The sequence below is a fragment of the Pan paniscus genome, chromosome 11 (assembly GCF_029289425.2).
Source record: "Pan paniscus chromosome 11, NHGRI_mPanPan1-v2.0_pri, whole genome shotgun sequence".
Classification (NCBI taxonomy): Eukaryota; Metazoa; Chordata; class Mammalia; order Primates; family Hominidae; genus Pan; species Pan paniscus.
The window spans coordinates 4,658,108-4,677,246 of NC_073260.2; the positions used below are offsets into that span (position 1 = coordinate 4,658,108).

At 57.4% G+C, this 19,139-nt stretch overlaps 1 protein-coding gene across 2 annotated transcripts in view; it reads right to left on the minus strand.

The window, feature by feature from the left end:
- Positions 1-19,139, minus strand: part of COL5A1 (collagen type V alpha 1 chain) — a 208,283-nt gene that overhangs the window by 134,802 nt on the left and 54,342 nt on the right. For both annotated transcript variants that reach the window (XM_034929444.4, XM_034929443.4), the window contains exons 3-4: positions 14,966-15,179; positions 13,756-13,918 (exon numbers count right to left, since the gene is read on the minus strand). In XM_034929444.4, the coding sequence (XP_034785335.2) occupies positions 13,756-13,918; positions 14,966-15,179 (377 nt within the window). The remainder of the gene's footprint in view (positions 1-13,755; positions 13,919-14,965; positions 15,180-19,139) is intronic.

Here is a 19,139-nt window from a genome sequence, read left to right on the forward strand (position 1 = left end):
CACCATCACCTCTATGACTACCATCACCAGCATTACCACCACCACCAAACCACAGAACCACCACACTACCAGCATCACCACCACCACCATGACCATCACCTCCATCACCAGCATCATCATCACGAGCATCACCATCACCATCACCTCCATCACCACTTCCATCAGGATCACCATAACCACCATCACCTCTACCACCACTATCACCATCATCACTACAACCATCCTCTTCACTATCACCACCACCAGCATCACCTCCACCACCACCACGACCACCAAAACCATAGAATCACCACACTACCAGATCGTCACAACCACCACTACCTCCGTCACCACCATCACCAGCATCACCACCATCACCAGCATCACCATCAGCAGTATACCCATCACCACTACCATTATCATCACCACCAACACGATCATCATCACCATCATAACATTCACCATGACCATCACCACATCTCCACAACCACCATCACCATCATCAGCATATCCACCACCATAAACATCACCATCACCTTCACCACCACCATTACCACCATCACCATCACTACCATCATGACCATTATCACCACACCACTGTTATCATCATCATCATACTCTCCATTAATATCACCACCATCAGCATCATTATTACCATCATTACTACCACCATCTCCTCCGCCGCCACCACCACCACCATCAACAGTCCTGGATCCCTGAGAAAGGCTCACCAGCCTTTCCCGAACATGCCTCTGTAGCATGAAGGCCTGCAGGAAGGCAACCAGCTCTGATTGTTCATTCTTTTGTTCATTCAACCAGTATTTTTTGCATCTCTCTGATAAGTCTAAGGGACATAAAGATGAAAAAAATCTGGGTCTCTGACTCTTAAGTATCAAGGGAGAAGCCTTGGGAGGCAGAACAGAAGCAACAGACTTTGCCTGGGAGGTCAAGGAGAGCGTCACGGAGAAGGTTGCTCAGAGCTGGGCCTGGAGGAGGAGAAGGTGGCTGCTACAAGGTTCACATCCCATCACTGGTCTCAGTCTGCTGTGTCTCATCCCCTCTCCTCTGGACAAGACCCCACACTGGGGCCACCCACTCTCCACTCCACCCACCTTCTCTGTCCTGGGTTCAGACCCCAGTTCTTTCTATTCAGCTTCTGTTCAGCACAGTTTCCAGACCTGAGATCACCCTGCCCTCTGTCCCTAACGCCACCTGTGACAGCGTGCATTCCTGTGGCCGCCGCACCACGCTGATGATCGTTAATGGGTTTGACACCCACAAACCCCTAAGTTTTTTTCATATAAAACACTTCACTGCCGCTTCTCCTGGCCCTGCGCTTGTACAATTGATTGTTTTGAACCCAAGTGCAGAAGCTCACGTTTATCCTGATTGAATTTCATTTTCTCAGTTCGAGAACATAGTCCCAGCTTGAAAGATCTTCTGAGTCTTCATTCTGTCAACCAATAGAGTAAGGTGGCTTTACCTGTGATGGGACAGTGACAGATGCAACTCCCGGGTGTCTCTGCAAATCAACCATCGTCAGGAAGACCCTCACTTCTCTGTGGAGCGCACACAGCCCTGCTGTGGCTGCAGGTTGGGAGGGAGGAGCGCTCTGGGGTTATGTTAGGAGCCAGGCTGCTCCACATGCTCCCCACCATCACACCCTGCAGTGAGTAAATGGGCCTGTGACCCAGCCTCCCTGACAGCATGAAGCCAGTGGGGTGGGGCTCAGGCATCCTGCTAAGAAGACCACGTGGCATGGCTCAAACTGCCTCTAGGGTAAAACTCACTATCGGACATGAGAAGGGCAGGGTGAGGCCACGTGGCTAGCTCGCGGGAAAACCTGCACTTCTCAGCCCCAAAAAGTATTTCCAAACACACAGCCTCCCAGAGGCATGGACGGCAGGCAGCCAGGGCTCTGGAGAGAGGCCGTGGAGCACAGCGGGAATCACGCCTGGTTTGGAGAGTCCAGGGCTCCAGGAGTGCTAGGAGTCCCCGGCTGCAGCCTGGTCACCCACAGGCCCTTCTGGAGGACAGGTCTGCGGACAGAGCCAGGATGGGCATGGGCTGGGGCCACCTGGAAAAAGGCATCCAGGGGAGACCTGGTCCCCGCGGTCAAGGAAACCCCAGCAGAGAACAGGGTGGGGCCATTTGAACAAAAAGCAGCAACTCAGGGTTGAACATGAGAAGCACCAGGGTCTAGGGCCAGAAAGGGGCAGGAAAGATGGGGGCAAGAAGAAAGGGAAGCAGAAAAGCCAGGGGCAGGATGGAGGAAGGCAGAAGGAAGGGGTAAGGAAGGAGGGGGAACAGGAAGGAGGGGGAATAGGAAGGAAGGGGGAGGGGAGGAGGGGCAACAGGAAGAAGTGAGGCAGAAAGGAGGGGGGACAGAAAGGGGGGTCAGGAAGGATGGGGGACAAGAAGGAGAGGAGCAGGAAGAAAGGGGGACAGGAAGGAGGAGGGAAGGCAGGAGGGGAAATAGGAAGGAGGGGGACAAGAAGGAGGTAGAATAAGAAGGAGGGGGAACAGGAAGGAGTAGGGAAGGAAGGAACAGGGACAGGGATAACGAGAGACAGGAAGGAGGGAAGAAGGAAGGAGGGGTCAGGAAGAAGAGGGGCAGGAGAGAGGGGGACAGGAAGGAGGGGGGACAGGAAGAAGGGGGAAGGAGGGGAACAGGAAGAAGAGAGTCAGGAAGGAGGGGGGAGGAAGGAAGAAGGGGGACAAGAAGAAGGGGGCAGGAAGGAGAGGGGAAGGAAGAAGGGGGCACGAAGGAGGGGGGAAAGGAAGAAGAGGGGCAGGAAGGAGGAGGACAGGAAAGAGGGGGAACAGGAAGGAGGGGGAAGGAAGGAAGGGGGATAGGAAGAAGGGAGGCAGGAAGGAGGGGTACAGGAAGGAGGGAGGAAGGAAGAAGGGGACCAGGAAGAAGGGGGCAGGAAGAAGGGGGGAAGGAAGGAGGGGGACAGGAAGGAGGGGGAAGGAGCGGGGACAGGAAGGGGGCCAGGGTAAAGGGGGTTCACTTCCTGTCAGGCACTCACAGACAGGCCCAGGAGTCCAGGGTGTAAGACTCAGGCCCAGCGCCATCCACTTGCGGGGAGGGCCAGGCAGTGGCTCTATGGGGCTGGAGAACAAGACGCTGAAAGGGGACATATGAGATGTGACTGAAGAGCGGGGATTTGGATCAGGAGATGCAAGAAGGGGTCATGAGAATAAGGAGACAGGACCCAGGCAGAAGCCTCCTATCCGGGACCCCAAGCCCTGCCCCTCTTCACCTAAGTATGGGAACTCTTAACCCAGAAAGATCCAGGCCTGGGCTGAAGTCCTGCCCTGCCTGTTCCCAGCTGTGTGACTGTGGGCAGGTGGCTTTACCTCTCTGGCTTTACCTCCATCTCGGAGCCTTGGGTTTTCTGAACAAGCGGTGGCCACTGCACCAGCCCCCAGTGCCCCATCCAGCCTAGTGCTTGGGCACCGTGGGGTGCAGTGGTAGAACAGAGCAGCCCTTCCCAACTGCTGGATCTTCAAACAGACTGGAGGGTGCTGGCAGAAAAGTGATTCTGAGACGGATTTTCCATGTGCTCTGGGATCAAGACTCACTCATTAGCACACCTGGCTGGCAAGACACAGCCCCACACCCCAGGCGCATGGTCTATACGACAGCACCCAGGCCCTGCAAGTGGGGTGTCACCGGCCTGACCACCTGGACCGTCTGCTTGGGTCTGGGGAAGAGCCAGGCAGCCTCCCTTAGACGGGGGAGAAACAGAGCCAACCTGGCCTCCGAGCTGACTCTGCAGGCCCACAGGGGCTTCTTCCAGGCACCAAACGGCCGACCGAACAATTCATGCCCAGAGGCGGAGGCCAGCTGTGGAAGACAGAGACCAGCTGGGGAGCTCCCTTCCCGGCTTCCCATGTGGCTGCCCCCCCCAAGTGGTCCCCTCCCCCACCACTGCACCCAACAAACGGGCCTCTCCACCACTGCACCCAACAAATGGGGCCCCTCCCCCACCACTGCACCCAACAAACGGGGCCCCTCCCCCACCACTGCACCCAACAGACGGGGTCCCTCCCCCACCAGTGCACCCAACAGATGGGGCCCCTCCCCCACCACTGTACCCAACAAATAGGGCTCCTCCCACCACTGCACCCAACAAATGGGGCCCCTCCCCCACCACTGCACCCAACAGACGGGGTCCCTCCCCCACCACTGCACCCAACAGATGAGGCCCCTCCCCCACCACTGCACCCAACAAATAGGGCTCCTCCCCCACCACTGCACCCAACAAACGGGGCCCCTCCCCCACCACTGTACCCAACAAATAGGGCTCCTCCCCCACCACTGCACCCAACAAACGGGGCCCCTCCCCCACCACTGCACCCAACAAATAGGGCTCCTCCCCCACCACTGCACCCAACAGACGGGGCCCCTCCCCCACCACTGCACCCAACAAATGGGCCCCCCCACCACTGCACCCAACAAATGGGGCCCCTCCCCCACCACTGCACCCAACAGACGGGCCCCTCCCCCACCACTGCACCCAACAAATGGGGCCCCTCCCCCACCACTGCACCCAACAGACGGGGCCCCTCCCCCACCACTGCACCCAACAAATGGGGCTCCTCCCCTACCACTGCACTAAACGGGGCCCCTCCCCCACCACTGCACCCAACAGACAGGGCGTCTCGATGGGGAGCAGGCTTGGGTCCTGGCTCCCCTGCCTGCCCACTGAGCTTGTAGACCCTTCACACCCCTTTCAATGAGACAGGGTTAACGGCACTGACGGCGATGCTGTGAAAATACTGCACAATCACCATAACTACGATCGTCATCATCACAACAGCCACCGTCTCGCGCGGGCAGGAGAGCCTGCCAGCACACAGCGGCGCACCTGCCACCACGCTGAGTGAGCACGGGGCTGGCCGCCCCGGCTTTGCCTCCTTTCATCCGCACCACAAGCCTAACATCCCCACTTTCCAGCTGAGGAAACTGAGGTTCAGGCTGGCTCAAAGCCGTGGGAAGGATGGGCGGAGGGCTGGGGCTTGATTACGGCTCCCTCAGATGCCCCCTTGGCCGCGGTGCTGAAGAAGGACATCACGTTTGTGGGCTCCCTCGCCCATCAGCCGCTTGAGGGCAGCTCCTCCGCTCAGGTGGGCGGCTCCCCCAGCCACTGGGCCCTCCCACAGGGGACGCCGTGCCCCTTTGCTCCCCCTCCACCGCAGCCCTGCCTGCCCTGGGCACTCCCCTCCAGAGACCTTCCAGCATCATGCATCCCTTCCCAGAGACCCTCGGTGCCATCTTCTGGGAACTGTGGATCAGAACATCCGCCGTCAGCCCAGCAAGATATCTTTGGATAAGGCCGGCTCCCAAGATGACATCATTCCTGTCTGGGCTGGGAGATGGGTCTGTGGCTCACATTTTCCATGGAACAAACCTGAAGCCCAAACCTCGGGCCACGCAGCAGGAGGGGCCAGGCCCCACAGCACATGGGAAGAGGCAGGCCCTGCCCAACTCTGTGGGGTCTCTGGACCCCTCCTTGCTGGGTGCCACACAGATCACCAGCAGGGTCACTGACACCTGCCAGGCGGGTCACCAGCCACCTGCAGCAGGAAGGAGTCCAGGCCTCACTCGCTCACCACTCAGGCCTCCCTAGACCAGAACTGCAAATGAGAATGCACCCCAATACCAAACTGCACCCCAATACCACACTGTACACTGGCTCCAGCAAGCCAGGCAGCTGCCTACTGCACTGGGAGACGCCCACGGGGCTTGGCCAACCGCCTGCTAGCCAGGAGTAGCCCCCCCACCCCTCCTCAGCCAGGCACAGCTCAGCAGCCCACCCCAAAGCCTCAGCTAGAGGCCCCAAATATGCATGCCCAGAGGCTCACTTTTAAGCTCACGTGCTCTGTGGCAATTTAAGAGACGAAAAACCCCTTTTCCACGCTGGTGTAGGGAAGTGGCTGAATCATGGCCCCAAGGGATGGGTCCAGGTCGGAACTCCCAGAATCTAGATCCACAGGTGACCTTGTCCAGAAATAAGATCACTGCAGATGGAATGAAGGATCTGGAAATGGGAACATCCTAGATTAGGATGGGCCCTAAATCCAGCGACAAATGTCCCTGTGGGTCACACAGAGGAGAGACACAGGGGGAAGAGAGAGGCGGTGTAAAGATGGAGGCAGAAGCTAGGGCGACGTGGCCACAAGCCAAGAAGTGTCTGGGGCCACCCCGGGGCTGGAAGCGGCAGGCAGAGTCCCCCGCTAGAAGCTTCAGAGGGAGCACGGCCCCGCCCACACCTCGATCTTGGAATTCTGGCCCAGAGCTGGGAGAGGATAAATCTCTGCTGTTTGCCACCAGGCTGTGACAGTTGGTTGCAGCAGTCCCAGGAGATCATGCAGAGTGCAATGTCCTTGTCCCTTCCAGGGGCAAGAGGAGGTCTCAGCAAAGCGGGCAGAGCTGAAGACATGACAAGGGGCCTCTGCCCTTCACCCGCTGGTGTTCCGCTGCCAGGGGCTGCCTCAGCACTGCCAGGGTAGGGTCTGGGCTGCCACACAGGTGGCCTGAGACAGCGGAGGCGGCTCCTACAGAAGGCACCAGTGGATGCTAAGGAGACAGCAGGGCTGGGTAGATGCGGGTCTCGGACCGAGGACCTAGAAGGGTGACAGTGTCCTGTGTCAGTGCAGGTGCACCAGAGCCCCCCCAGGGAGTTGCTCTGAGCCGCAATGGCAGGCGCACTGGCCAGGCAGCAGCAAGGACTTGGGCCAGGACTCGGGAGGGGCAGGCACACACTGCCTCCGAGAAGCCCTGGCAGAGGGACACCTGGCCTATCCATGCTGCCTGGCCAGTGATGGAGGCACAGAGACGACACAGCAGGGTACCTGGGGCTGCCCGAGGCGGTGGAGTGCCCTGCCCTGCCCAGGTGCACACATCACATCCATCTCGTGTCCGAAGTCAGAGTTGGCCCAGCCAGCCCCAAAATGTGCCCCTCTGGGCAGCTTCCAAGGCGGGGAAAGCCCTCCCTCCCTGGACACCTCCCCAGTCCTCTCACAGGGGAACGCGGCTCATCCAGCAGAGGCTGAGCAGCAGGGCCCAGGGAAGGTCCGGCAAGGTGGGCTTTCCCAGCCCCGCAGCCCTCCCCCGACCAGGAGGAAAGGTCCTCAGCAGAATCCCCTCATGTCCCGGAGCCGCCAGCCGCACACAGCTCAGCACCCAGTCTCGCCCGCCTGCATGCCGGGAAGTCTGCTCATCTTCACGGTTGCGCTTCCCTCCCCTGGGGCTTCCCCGGCTGCCCAGTGATGGGCTGCGGGCTCCAGAGCCTCCCTAGACCCAAGCCTGAGTCCTACCTGCTGTGTCCCACAGGCAACCCAGGCAGCCGTCAGCAAGCCAGTGAGCAACAAGGTAGTTCTGGAAGGATCCAGAGGCTCCAAAGGCCCCAGCCTGGGAAGTTACAGCAAACGTGGACCTGGGCCTCTAACAAAGCCCTTGCTCTCCCCTTCGAGGCCCTAACGCTGAAGGGCCTGACGCCCTGGGGGACGTTCCCACTCACAGGAATCCCAGGGCACCTCTGTTCCCACTCACAGGAATCCCAGGGTGCCTCCGTGGATGGCTGAGAAAGGCCCACTCAGCACAGGCCCCACTCCTGCCCCGGGGAGAGTGAAATTCCAGAAAGAACATGTCAGTGGAAAAGCCAGGCCCCTGGAAAAAGGGAATCAGGGATTAGGTAAACCGCTTGGTGTTTTTCAAAGGCTGAAATGAAGGCAGACAGATGGAGGACCGTTAGAGCTTGGAGCCGACGCCATCGCTTTCCCGCCAGCACCCAGGGATTTTGCAGGGAGAGCTGGAGTTTATAGTCTGTTTGGTCTTGTTGCCCCTTGAAACCTTCAACAGCTTAAAAGCACATTTGGCTCCTGGCCCAGAACTCGCTGGCCGGCTGTCCCCCGGGGCAGTTCTCATCCCCTCCACGGCCCCCCTCCTGGTCATAGCTCACCCACAGAGGAGGGGCCTTCCACGGCAGGCCTCAAGGCAGAGGCACCCCAGGCCCCCTCTTAGTCCCGCCTCCCAGCCTCCCTGACATGGATCCCTTGGCCAGCTCAGGGCCCACACATGAGGTGAGACTCTAGAGAGGTGCATGGAGCCCTCCGGATCAGCAGCCAGGTAGCCCCGTGCTGCCCGCCACAGGCTGGGGAAGGTGCTGGGACAGGGGCTAAGCGGGTCCAGGTCACCTGTCACACAGGGGAGGGACACTCTTGGGCCCTCTGCCCTTGCTGACAGCTTATGCTGGCTCTTTCTGGAAGGTTCCAGAGTTTCACAGACCCCATGGGCCAGGGAACTCCAGGGTCCTCAGGGCCTGTGCAGGGAGAGCTATGAGAACAGAATGCCAGGTGGGGGCCTACAGTGCTGTCAGGCCAGCCTGAGTCCAGTCTCCTGCCTCTGGTCCCCGGGATCCCTTCCAGGCTGGGGACAGTTGTGTCATGATTTCTGAGGTCCCAATCTGCTGTCATTTTGCTGAGTGACCTTAGGCAAGTGACTCAACCTCCCTGGCGCTGGCTTCCCAAGCTGTGAAGTGGCAGCAAGACTCTCTTCTTCCAGGGCACAGTGGGGGTGGGCCCTGGCTGCTCTCCCATCCACCTGCTCCTTGCCTGTGAAGATAACTCACACATCCCCACCTTCTGCAGGATGCCCCATGCTCACCCTGGCCACTGAGGCCATGTTTCTGAAAACACAAAGCTCGTTCCTGACTATGCCCTGGATAAAAAGACTTTCCTGCATTGGGGGGGCCCAGCCCCTCTGCCTTCTCCTTCCTGCACAGTGGTCCTGGGCCTGCCCAGCACCTCTGGAAACCTGGGGGTTGGGGAGCAATGCCCTGAGTCCTCCTCTGACACCAGTGCTGGCCCCAGGGCACCGGCACATCCAGAAGGGACAAGACTTGGGATGAGAACTTCCCAGGACAATATCCCAGGCAGCTCCAGCATACTCGCCCTGGGAATGGGCAGCATGAGAGGGCTTGGCCATCCCACCCCATCCTAGGAGACACAGCCCATGCCAGGGGGATCTCCTGCCAGCTCCACAGGGGGACTCTGCCAGGGGAGGAGGACAGGGACCTGCGAACCCACACCTTGCTGAGGGGCTGCTGTGATGGCAGGTGCAGGTACGGGCAGGAGGCGCCCCGGAGCACTCGACCTAGCTGGGGCTGGTGGGACCCTCAGCCAGTTCTTTCCCCATGGACTTCTCAGCGGCTCCATCCTCCTGAAGGCCCAGGGGTCTCATCTTTATGGCAGGACTCACAGCATCTAATTCATAAGGGGAGTCCAGAAAAGCTGAGAAAAGGAACAGCTCATGACAGTGCCACTGTGGACGACGGGCCACCTCTGGCCCATTGTCACTGGCAGATGACCACTGACAATGGGCCAGAGAGCAGCTCTCACCGCCAAAGACCCAGGACCAGGTGGTTCCCTGCGGCCCTTGGAGGTACTCGCATCGAACACAGATTTGATCTCACCAACCCAAAATCCGACAGCGTTGGCCCTATCGCCCCATTTTACAGATGAGGACACAGGGCTCCAAGTCACCAGCAGGGAAGGAAGTCCAAGGCTGGGGGCACCTGCCGGCAGAATGCCCTCCATGCCCATCACTTCCTCCGTACGTGGCTCTGTGAGGGACAGCAGTGTCCCACCTCCCCTGCATGGCAAGGCTGCCCCACTAGAACTAGACTCGGGGGCTGGGAGGCAGTGAGGGCCTGGTCTGCAGGCGCAGGGGGCTGCTGACACGGCCAAAGCCACACACTCAGGCTCCGCGTCTATACCCAGGGAGGCTGCGGGCACAGCACCAGCCGTTAGCACTGGCCTTGCACTGCAGGAGACACATGTGTCTTGGCCCTGAGGGTCTCTATCTCCCTCTGTCCCTCAAGGATGCATCACTTTGGACAAAGGGGGCCTCTGTGGGGCCACAGACACCCCAGGAAAACCCCCAGTCCCTGTTTAAACGAACTCTCTTAGAGTTTGGTGATCCTTGTTCGGTATAACTCTAAACACAGAACAGATTGGCTTTGAATGAGTGGAAGTTGTCCTTCCAGGGGAAGATTGGGGCTGCTGGAGGAATATGTCTCAACAGTGCCAGCCCCTCATTTTTAGAGCCTTCTAGAGCAGCCAAGAGACTGAGATGGGAGGTGTCGTTATGCAGAGCCCGCTGGAAAGCAGAGATAAATCACTTTAACTTCAAAAGAAATAGAAATTCTCTTCCACTTGCAATGAGACAAAAGGTGGCTGGGACTCTGAGGCCAACTCACCGAACTTCCTCCTCACACTGTTAAGGAAAAAAAAAAAAAGAAAAGATGCTTGGGGCAGCTGAAGGCATCACTGATCCTGCTGGACTTCATTAAGAAAGACAGGTCCAATTTTCCAACGTGAGCACAGCTAACAGCCAGGAAACTCTGGGGCTAGGAAAACACCTCCTCCAGACCATTAACAACTTGTGGTCAATAAAACCTTCTCGTTCCTGGCAGCCACTCTGGCTCAAATCGAATTCCACGACAGGAAAAAATGGCTCACCAGAAACACAGAATTCGGAACCTATCTGTGACCTACTGTTCGACCAGAAGCCTGCCAGGCGCCAGCTGCAGAGTGAGACCTGCACAGTTCCCTGGAAGAACAAGCCAGGGTAGGAAAACAGCCTCCTCCATTCAAGAGCCATTTCCTTTTGAAAACCACACGTTACCTTCATCCTTTGCTGATAAAGTAGGTAAGCTCTGGCATGTTTGCTGTCGGCCACTCATAGGCATTTTTCATGGATTAATTCTCATGGTGCCTCCCACACACATAAAACTGCGGTGGGTACTATTATTGTCATTTTACAGATGGGGAAACTGAGTCTCAGAGAGGTCAGACAACTCACCGAAGATCTCACCACTGGGAAACAGTGGAGCCAGGATGCAAACCCAGCCCTGAACACGGATTTCTAGTGCTTCCCTGGGGTAAGGGACTCTTCACATACGTCTGCTTTTGGGAAAACAGCTTTTCCTGCTCAGTTAGAATATCAACGAAGCACTATTTGTTTTAGGATCCTAATTTTTTAAAGATAAAATAAAGCTTTTTCCTGAATCTTTACAGCAGAACACACTAGAAATTACAAAGATTTGACACAGCACAAAAAAGAGACTGCATGACAAATATTAAAACCCTGAGGCCGGGCGCGGTAGCTCACGCCTGCAATCCCAGCACTGTGGGAGGCCGAGGTGGGCGGATCATGAGGTCAGGAGATCGAGACCATCCTGGCTAACACAGTGAAACCCCGTCTCTACTAAAAATACAAAAAAAAATTAGCTGGGCATGGTGGCGGGCGCCTGTAGTCCGAGCTACTCGAGAGGCTGAGGCAGGAGAATGGCGTGAACCCGGGAGGCGGAGCTTGCAGTGAGCCAAGATTGCGCCACTGCACTCCAGCCTGGGCGACAGAGCGAGACTCCGTCTCAAAAAAAAAAAACAAAAAAAAAAACCCGAGGCCACCGCGTGGCCTCCCATCCAGAGGCAGGGCCTCGACCCACAGAACAACAGGCAGCTGTGGGGGTGACTCTGGCAGGTGCCCAGGCCAAGCCCAGAACCTCCCCTGCAGCTGTGCAGGTAGCCTTACTGTGACCAATGTTTTACAAATGAGTCTCAAAGCTCATCAATGTCACCTGCTTTGCCTAGATCCTCCCACCAGCAAGAGACAAAACCAGCACTTGATCCCAGCCTGTGTGACTCCAAGGCAGCTTTTAACCCCAGCTCCCCAGAATAGCCCAGAAGCTGCCTCCTGCCTGGCTGAGGACGGCTCCTGTGCCCGCAGTTCCTTCCAGGCGCCTAGGCAGGTCTGTTCAGAAGTGTGCCTGGAGGGTGTGTCTCAATAGCTTGCAAAATCCGGCTGTGCCAGCAGGATCCAAGCACCCGCCCTGCTCTACCGAAGCCCCAGGCTACAGCTTCCTGGAAACTGACCTAGAGCCAACTGCACGTTCAGCAGAATCTCCACCACCTTCACACCTACCCCCTGCCTTCTTCTAACAGGCCCATCTCATTCCACAGAGCGTGGCTGCTCTGATCATTCCTCTGCGGTCTGCACTGGGCCGCGGGGCTGTGTCCTGCCTGTCTGCCTTGACACTGGATTAATATCCAGAACAACTGAATTTGACATTAAGCCGGGGCTTCCTATAAGGGAGACAGTGTGCTGCTGTGTCAACTGCATTCAACCTCATGGAACCTTTGCCACAGCTCATGAAGCAGCCACATCTGTGATCCCATTTTACAGACAGAGACGCTAAGACAGAGAAATAGCAGAGCAGCTTGCCCGAGGCCCAAATCCAACACTCGATAGAGCTGGGAGTCCAGCCCAGGTGGGCTTGCCCTGAGGCCAGCACTCTGCTGAATGTCCAGTTCACAGTGATACTACGTGGTCCCCAGTATGATTTTCTAGAAAGGTGAGACTTTCAGAATTGCCCTCTTCTCACACGCTCAAAGCCCCAGGGCCAGTTCAACCGTGCCCGTCCCCACGAGCAGACATCGACACCTTTAACACAGAAATGAACTAGTACGTGTGATGTCTCCTTCACGTGCCCTTGGCAGAACACCAAGATTGAGTCGACATGGTGTCTGGTTTGGTGACCCCGAGTCACTGAGAAGAAACATGGCCCTGGGGACCCCACCTCAGCCATGAAACGGGGGCAGCCGGATGCAGAACCGATGTGTAGACACAGCCAGGAGCTCACAGCAGCGCTCGGGGATTTAGGGAGGAGACACTGCCCTAACTTGTCCCATCTCTGCAGCCCTGGAGGAGGAAATCCCAGAGCCGGGATGGCCCTTGGAGACCATTTAAGCCAGTGGCTTTCGAACAGGTTTTAGCCACAGAGCCCTGGGTGCAAAACCAAATCTTCTGCAAAACCCAACTTACATAAACGACAAAGAAGCCCAGTGGAGGGGTCCTGGCTGCCGCCTAACCCAAGCCGCGGGGGCAACGGTCACTGCAGTGCCCTTGGAAAGGGCAGAGTCCAGGACCCTGTGCAGGCTGTCGCCCCAGCACCCCAGGAGGCAGGGCCCTGGAACCCCTACAGGCTCCTGGTGACTCCAACGCCCCCACCCGGGGCAGCTGGGGATCACTGGTCACCTGCAGAAGCTCTCGGCCTGTTTCTTGGCAGTGGGACGGGGCATTCTCCTGCTCTCTCACGCAGAACCCCAACCTATGAAGGGCTCCGTGGGCTGAAGTGAGGGTCCCAGAGCCCACTCAGCTCAGGCCCCGACTCCCAAGCCTCTGAGGCATTCCCCGGGAAAGCAAGGCCCCTGGCTGGACACAGCTAGACTCGAGTGAGGCCAGCCCGAGTTGGGTCGGCACAGGTCTCCCTGGTGCGTCCACACAGTGGCCCAGCTCTGCCCTTCAAGCTCACCCAGAGGACAGCTGCCCCTGTCCCAGGATGGCCTCGGATACAGACGGCAGGAGCGTGCAGGTTTCCAGGAGCCTCAGCACGAGGCTGGACAAAGGCCCTGTCCTTTCCGAGCCAGCACCCAGGAGACTCACGTACTGGGCCCTTGGGACAAGGGCGGCCACTGCCATCCCCACACGGCCTACTGGCGACAGCAGCTCTGGCCCCTCCATTTCCGAAAGCCACAGACATCTCTTAGGACGGCAGCAGAGGCTTCTGACCAACAGAGACGGTGACCACAGTGGACCACCAGCGGGTCCCGGCCCGAGGAGCCTCCTCCAACAGCAGTCACAGTGCCTCCCTAGAAGGAGTGCCCTGGTGGGCACGGGGGTTGGTCCGCCCTCCTGCTCACCTCAAACACCTCCTCATCCAGGATCCGGGTGCCAAACACGATGATGCCATTGATGTCGATCATGGGGTGGTCGCTGCGGTCGAGGAATTTGGTGGTCTTCTTTTTACAGTCGAGGATCAAGGTGACATTTTTCTTGTGGACGCTGAGAGCAATTCTGTGCCACCTGCAAAGAAACAGATGGTGAAGACAGGGCTGGGATCACAGATGCCAGCTCAAGCGATTTTGCTGCAAATTCCTCAAGACACAGGAAGAAGGCCCACTTCCTGCACGATCGTGGTGGGGCGGAGCAGATCAAGGCCCAGCCCCTGGAATCAGACAAGTTAGGGCAACACCCCGTGCCATGAGATCTACTCATTCCCCAGAATCCTCGTCCCTCAGACAAGGATGGCTGTCTGAACCCTGGAAGCCCAGCCGGGAGCCCAAGTGAAAGGGGGAAGGGGGAGCACACAGCACTCGGCACTGGCTCGGGACCCAGGAGTGTGGTCCCTGGGAGCGTGGTCCCTGCGGTGCGGTCACAGCCATCGGGAGAATGGCAGGGCGGCGGCCGTTGTATTTTGCTGTGTGCATGACAGCACTCGTCATGTGCCCTCTGAACCCCGATGGCAAACTGCAGGCAGCCAGAGAAGACCGGGCGTGGACGGGAAATGGTGGAAGGAGTGGATCTGTCTGAAAGTCTTGGCGAAGAATTCAGAAATCATGTATTGAAGACGTTCGGAGATTATCAGGGCATGACCTCACACGTGCTGACCACGAAAGAGGAGACTGACAACCCCTGGTGTTGAGGTCTGCACCCAACAGAGTGTGCTGGCACGACCCGCTTTTTCTCATGCTCACTCCCACTCCTAACACACCTGTGTCCTTGAAGGATACCTGAAATCCTTTCTGGAAAAGGTTGGGTATAACCTCACAATTTCCTGTGTCCCTTCTGACACAAACAGGCGGGAATTTGATGACTTTAGTGCACTTTACAAAGGGGTAATGGAGGGCCAGGGAGGAGAAGTGACTCCCCAGAGCCACAGAGGATGAATCAAGACCATAACCCAGGTTTTAGGACTCCGAGCCCAGCACCCTCTCCTCTGCTGCGGCGTCTGTGGTAGTCTCAGTACCGGCTGCTGCACGTCCTCTACTGTGCCCCACATCTGGTCAGTGGTATGAGCTGGTCTGATCCCCCCTCCAGCAGGGGGACAGTTGCCCAGAAGTGCCCACTTACTTGCCATCTGACAGGTTGATGCCCCGGAAGAGGGGGTAGTCTTCCGGGCCAGGCTTCCCCGTGTGGTCCTCGTAGAGGAAGACGGGAGAGCGGCCCAGCTCCAGCCCAATCTGCTGGATACCCTGCTCGTTGTAGATGGAGACCAGGAAGGCCTGGCTGCCTTTCTTGGCTTTCACAGTTGTTAGGATGGAGAAGTCCTCGGGAAATGCAGATGCTGGAACAGAGCACAGAAGTGAGAAGGCAGTCGGGGAGCCCCCCCAACCACACCCAGCCATGGCTCTCTGCAAACAAGCCAGCCCGGGACCCTGGGAAGCTGTGCTGCCCGTCGTGGGGCACTGCCATCTGCTGCACATCTGCCCCTTGATCAAACTGCTCCTGCAGCCCTTCCCTGCTCCCACTTGGCCAAACCTGCCCACTTCAAGACTCAGTGCAAATGCAAACTCCTCCATGAAACACAACTGGTCCTTCCAGTTGGGAGCCCTCAACACCCTGTCCTCAGCTCCTGCGCCTAACACATCTGTGTGTTGACCCTCAGGAGAACCTCTTGGGCTGTGAGCTGCCTCTGGAGGGAGGCTGCTTCTGAGGCGTCTTAGTATGCTCCATGGGGTCACACCACTCAGCATGCAAGGAAGGGAGGGAGGGAGGGAGACGGAGGGAGGAAGCAGAGAGAGGAAGGGAGAAGGGAAGCAACAGCCTCGAACCGCCACTAGAATTGTACTTTGTGACATTTCCAGGTTGATATGCAAAACAGAGAAAAAGTGGAAATTCATCAAAAGAATTTAATCCAAATTTAAAATTAGAAAAAAAATATATCCCTAGTATGTTAACGGGAGGAATTACCTCTTACAACACACGCCAGGAGCAATTTGAGGTCATTAAAAGGCAGACCCAGGCTGGCCCAGCCACAAGCACCTAAGCCCACTCCACATATCTGCCCCTCATCCGTGGGCATGACCGGGAGCCCCAGCCCCTCCTGTCCATCGATCCTGGTGGCAAAGGCAGCGATGCTCTCACCCTGGGCCATCTGCAGTTCTGCCAAGATCCTGGGGCTGATGGAGGGCCTGCGGCTAATTGATGCCGGTGGGCCAGCCAAAAGTGCTGGGCCTAAGGCTGTGGGCTGCTCAGAACCGGCCAGAAGGAGCGGTGTCCCAGCAGGATGTCAACAGGGACATGCCAAGGAAGGGGGGCCCAGGACCTGCTGCTGGAGCCGCCCCACAAGCAGCACCGCTACGGAGGGCTGGGATCCGGCGGGTGGGCTTGAGCCATCGTGAATCCATTACCAGGCCCACCCCTTCTTTAGAAGTGGGAACAAAGGCTAACCAGGTGGCCCAGAGGCCCCTGACCCCATGGGGCAGCAGAGTCTGGATCTGCGGCAGCAGCGCCTGCACGGCGGCTATCCATGAGCACCCTCTGCTGGCGAAATCGTGGCAAGGCAGGCAGCAGCGTCACCGCCTCTGCCCCTGGTCACTCCAGCACAGCTGCAGATACCACACTGGGAGGAAGGGGACGCTGAAGGCCCCTCGTCCCACAGCATCCTGAGGCTTCCAAGGGGGAGGAGAATGCTGCCTGTCACAGCCTCTGCATCCTCTGTAAGGTGCTGCAGGGAGATCTCCTGAGGGTCTGCAAAATGAGGGGCCACTACTCCAGGCAAACCCTCCAAGGCCCCCACAGGCCAACCCAGAGCCTGCGTGAGTGCTGGAAGCTGCCACAGCAGCAGGCTCATCCTGCAGTCACGAATCTCTCACTAAGGCACTGACAGGGAACAGGGCTGCCCAGCTGTGGCCAGGCACCCTGTGTTGACCAGCTCCAAGCCATGACTCAGCTGTTCCCACAGGAGACTGGGCCCCAGGTGGGCCTGGCCAAGGCACCTGCCCCCAAAGCTGGGGACAGCCCCAGGTGGGGGTGATGACAGTTAGTGTGGCCATCTGGGAAAGGCAGGTTTCACAGAGGAACTGGCTCAGGACTCCCATGTCTAGACACAAGCCATCAGCTTTGTTTTTTTTGGGTTTTTTTGTGGGGTTTTTTTGAGATAGAGTCTCGTTCTGTCACCCAGGTTGGAGTGCAGTGGTGAGATCTCGGCTCACTGCAACCTCCACCTCCCAGGTTCAAGTAATTCTCTTGCCTCAGCCTCCCAAGTAGCTGGGACTACAGGTCCACGCCACCACGCCTGATTAATTTTTGTATTTTTGGTAGAGATGGGGTTTCACCATGTTGGTCAGGCTGGTCTCGAACTCCTGACCTCAGGTGATCCGCCCGCCTTGGCCTCCCAAACTGCTGCGATTATGGCTTTGCATCATCCTTCCACATGAGGGGATGTGGGCGGGGGACTCTGGAGATGACAGCCTTAGCTGGTCCCACCTATGGCAAGGGAGTGGGACCTGCCATGCCCACCCACCGTAGGGACCCCATATGGCAAGGCTGCCAGCAGGACCATGGCAGCCCCACATGGTCCCTGGGAATGCATGGGGCACTGAGGGCCAGGTGGGGTCTCACCTGAAGCACTCAGGTCCCTGTCCACACCCAGGGCAGATGGCGCAGTCACCATCCGAGTCCACTCCCTCACTCTCATTGCAAAGGGCCACCTGGCTCCCGTCCCCACCCCACCGCCACCCTGAGTGCCAGAGTCATTCTTCCGTCTTAAAAGATCAAAGAACGAGTTGCGCACACTCATGTCTCCGGCACAAGGCACCTCTAGGCCCACGAACCCCCATCTCCTGCAGCTCATTAAAATGCCGTTTCTCAAGTTTTGAAATCTCTATGGTAACAAATTTTCTCAGCTCAGATAAAACCCGAAAGGATAAATTATGTTTAACATTAATCTCTCTCCTGGCAAAATAACAATGGATTTATTGTCACTGTGAGATGGCCCATTCAAGTCATGACATGAGCTGGGACGCTGACACTTTATAATCTACGCTGTCCGGGCACTCTGGGAGGAGGGAGTCGGCTGTCGAACACTTCATGTTTCATTTCTCCAAGAAAAGTCACAGTTGAGGGGTGGGCTCCGGACTCCCTCAGAGCTTTTCATTTTTTTTTTTTTTAAGACAGAGTCTCACTCTGTTGCCCAGGCTGGAGTGCAGTGGCGTGATCTCGGCTCACTGCAAGCTCCGCCTCCCAGGTTCACGCCATTCTCCTGCCTCAGCCTCCCGAGTAGCTGGGACTACAGGCGCCCGCCACCACACCCGGCTAATTTTTTTGTATTTTTAGTAGGGATGGGGTTTCACCGTGTTAGCCAGGATGGTCTCGATCTCCTGACCTCGTGATCCGCCTGCCTTGGCCTCCCAAAGTGCTGGGATTACAGGCGTGAGCCACCGCGCCCGGCCAGAGCTTTTCACTTTTACTTCTGCTGAAGTCCAAAGGCACTAGAGCATTTTAGGTATGCAGTAGGAGTACAATAAATGCATTTGTGTTGAAACTGAATCATACTGAGCCGACAGTTACTAAGCATACTGATTGCTCACTACAGTGGATCACGCGATCAATAAACAGTGACTGATCCCCTAATAAACAGTGATTGGTGCCACGCTCTGGGGTGACACAAAGCACAGATATGGTCCCTGACCTCAGAAAGTGATACTCCCACGATACAAACAGAAATCATCAAACCAAACCAGTTAGTTAAATAATTGCAGGCTGGGCGAGGTGGTTCATGCCTGTAATCCCAGCACTTTGGGAGGCCAAGGCAGGAGGATCACTTGAGGTCAGGAGTTCCACACCAGCCTGGCCAACATGGTGAATCCCTGTCTCTGCCAAAAATATAAAAAAAATTAGCCGGGTGTGGTGGCACACACCTGTAATCCCAACTACTCGGGGGGCTGAGGCAGGAGAATCGCTTGAACCTGGGAGGCAGAGGTTGCCATGAGCCAAGATTATACCACTGCACTCCAGCCTGGGTGACAGAGTGAGACTCTGTCTCAATAATAATAATAATAATAATTGCAAATAATGCAGGGGGCAGTGGGGCAGGGTGGCAGAAAGAGGTCAGAGGATAGGAAATGAATGCGGGGTGTGGCTAACTTTGGACAGGGGGCCAGGAACCTGGGGGGCGGCTGAGGTTTCAGCTGGACCCTGGCAGCCCAGGAGGGGCCGGGCTAAGGGGAGCATGGCAGGCCCAGGGCAGAGGCCCAGGATCCAGGGGCACCGAGGCAGCCCTGCAGAAGGAATTTCACCAGCC